At 38.0% G+C, this 2,447-nt stretch overlaps 1 protein-coding gene across 1 annotated transcript; it reads right to left on the bottom strand.

Annotated features, from left to right (window-relative positions):
• Window positions 1-244: 244 nt before the first annotated feature.
• Window positions 245-1,216, bottom strand: LOC308296621 (GTPase IMAP family member 9-like; the record flags this gene model as incomplete). Its single annotated transcript, XM_080739950.1, has 3 exons — window positions 245-254; window positions 481-1,066; window positions 1,195-1,216. 3 exons carry the CDS (start codon window positions 1,214-1,216, stop codon window positions 245-247), a joined length of 618 nt encoding a protein of 205 aa, XP_080596076.1.
• Window positions 1,217-2,447: the final 1,231 nt, after the last annotated feature.

Here is a 2,447-nt window from a genome sequence, read left to right as displayed (position 1 = left end):
GTCCACCACTGAGTAGTAGTATCTATTATTCCATAGAAAAAAACAAAAACTTTTTTTTCCCAGTTTAACTTTGTTTATTTGTATTTCAGTACATGAACACAATTTGAGATTTCAACATTTGACTGTCATGTATTCAACACTTATACAGTACATGTACAAAATCAATCCTCCTTAACAAGGGTTATTTTATTAGCTATAATGTCACACCATAGATATGTCCCACCATTTCTGTAGAACATTTTATTCATGATCTTCTGTAGGGATCATGGTGCATTATGAAGATTAACAGAGATAGGCATAGACTCTCGATTGTATCATTACAGGCCAATGACAGAGGCCATTTAATCTCTCCTTAGTATACCTAGGAACAATGCGATCAGTGGAATCAATCCAGGGACAAATTCAAATGAATATGTTTTCCCTTCAGACACTTCTCTTGGCCCTTTTTCTTGTGAAATGACCCTCTCTGCCTGTGTGTACATCGCATTTGTGTAGCATTTCCCTCCATTTGCGGCAACCATGTCATCAATTTTCTTGATCAACTCGACTACTTGATTTCTATCACTGCTCCTGTTATCAAAGGCATGGAACCTGCCGCCACAGCGCTGGATTACTCCTTGAAGATCAGCTCCACTTTGGTCGCGCACATACTCTTGAATGGAGGTACCATCGAGATCATCACCACGGGTGAACAGCACAATCATGTACTTGTCAGCCTGATTCCCAAACAGCTTCTGCAAGGCTTCGACGCAATTCTTCTCTTCTTTGGTGAATCGACCAACTTGCATGGCGAGGAGGAATGCATGAGGACCAGGGCATGACAGCTGAATACATTTCACAATTTCATCTTTGATTTCATCTGCAGATATTTTTGTGTCAAGGAGACCTGGTGTGTCCACGACACTGATCACTCTGTTATTAAACCGTTCTATTTCCTTTTTACAAGACACAGTCACTGATTCAGACCAAGGTTTGGACACAAATACTTTTTTTCCAAGGATTGTGTTTCCAACAGCACTCTTCCCCACGCCAGTTTTTCCAATCAAAACAATTCTCAGGTCAGGACCTAAAATATAATAATAATAAAACAATAACAATAACATTAATATTATTAATAATAATCATAATATCATAATAATCATAATCTAAAATATGTGAAGGTTAAATCATTTCCTTTCTTGACATTTCACTTACCTGCAGGGATTGAGGAAGCCATCGTAACTTGAATCAGTTGTCAAAAAACAGTGACTGTGAAAGTATTTTGTTCTGTTTATATCTTCACAGACAACTTTGAACACACCCCCTAATTAACATATTATTACAGTACAGGCACACATAAAAGTGTCACTGCACAGGTCAGACTCCAGTCCGCCTCTCTGGAGGAACACAGCTTGCCACGAGAGCAGGAGGGAATGTCTCGCAGTAAGTAGGCCTACTTTTGATTGATTGATTGATTGATTGATTGAAGACTTCATTAGAAGTTTACATAGAAAAAAGTACAGTTTCATGACGGTACAGTTCACTGGTAGAAGGTCAACTAAAAGGAAATCCTAGGAAAGCACTTGGCTTATTTACACAGGAAACCATTGAAGTATCTCATATAACATTGAATGAAAGGGTTAGACACACACACACACACACACACACACACACACACACACACACACACACACACACACACACACACACACACACACACAATGTATTGTTTATTATGTGTATTGTATTGTAAGTCACATGGTAGTCTAATTGCACAAAAACTATATTCAAATCGCTATTTATTAATATACTATTTGGTGCCATTTTTGGATTGTTACATTGCTAATGTATTATTTATAAAGCACATGAACTATTTAACAGTTCTATACATTTTGTATCTTCTTTTTTTCACAGAAAGGACGATTGCTCTCCTCGGGAGAGAACATGCAAAAGAGTCCCTTGTAGACTTAATCCTGGGTGGGATGCCAAGACCACAAGGCAGAAACTATGAAAATCACATATTTAAGATAATTAAGTTACCTGAATTAAGCGCAAAGAATGCTGCCAAGGATATAAAGACCATGATGCAATGTCAACTTGACATGACCTTGGTTATGGCAGATATGGCTGATTCCTCAGAAGGTATCTTAAACATAATTGAGCAGCTAGTGGTGATAACTGGTAAAAGGGAAGATGAATTCTGTGTTGTGTTGCCACTTAGTTCTGATCCTGCAAAGTATCCATTTGCGTGTTGCACTCTAAGTGATTTATTCACAAAGCTGGCTGAAGACTATCGTCCCACCACCAGTAGGTAAGGGGAAACGGGGATCATATTGGTTTTGGATTTATTTGTATGATTATCCTGATTTTTTTTGGATCAACAAAACATTGACCTTCTATGATAAACGTAATAATGTTGTCTTTGTATTATAGGCAGTGGCACTACTCTGGAAGCCATGCTATGTCAC

This window comes from Nannobrachium achirus, assembly GCF_963921795.1.
Source record: "Nannobrachium achirus genome assembly, chromosome: 2".
Lineage (NCBI taxonomy): Eukaryota > Metazoa > Chordata > Actinopteri > Myctophiformes > Myctophidae > Nannobrachium > Nannobrachium achirus.
This window is presented reverse-complemented; position numbering and strand designations above follow the sequence as displayed.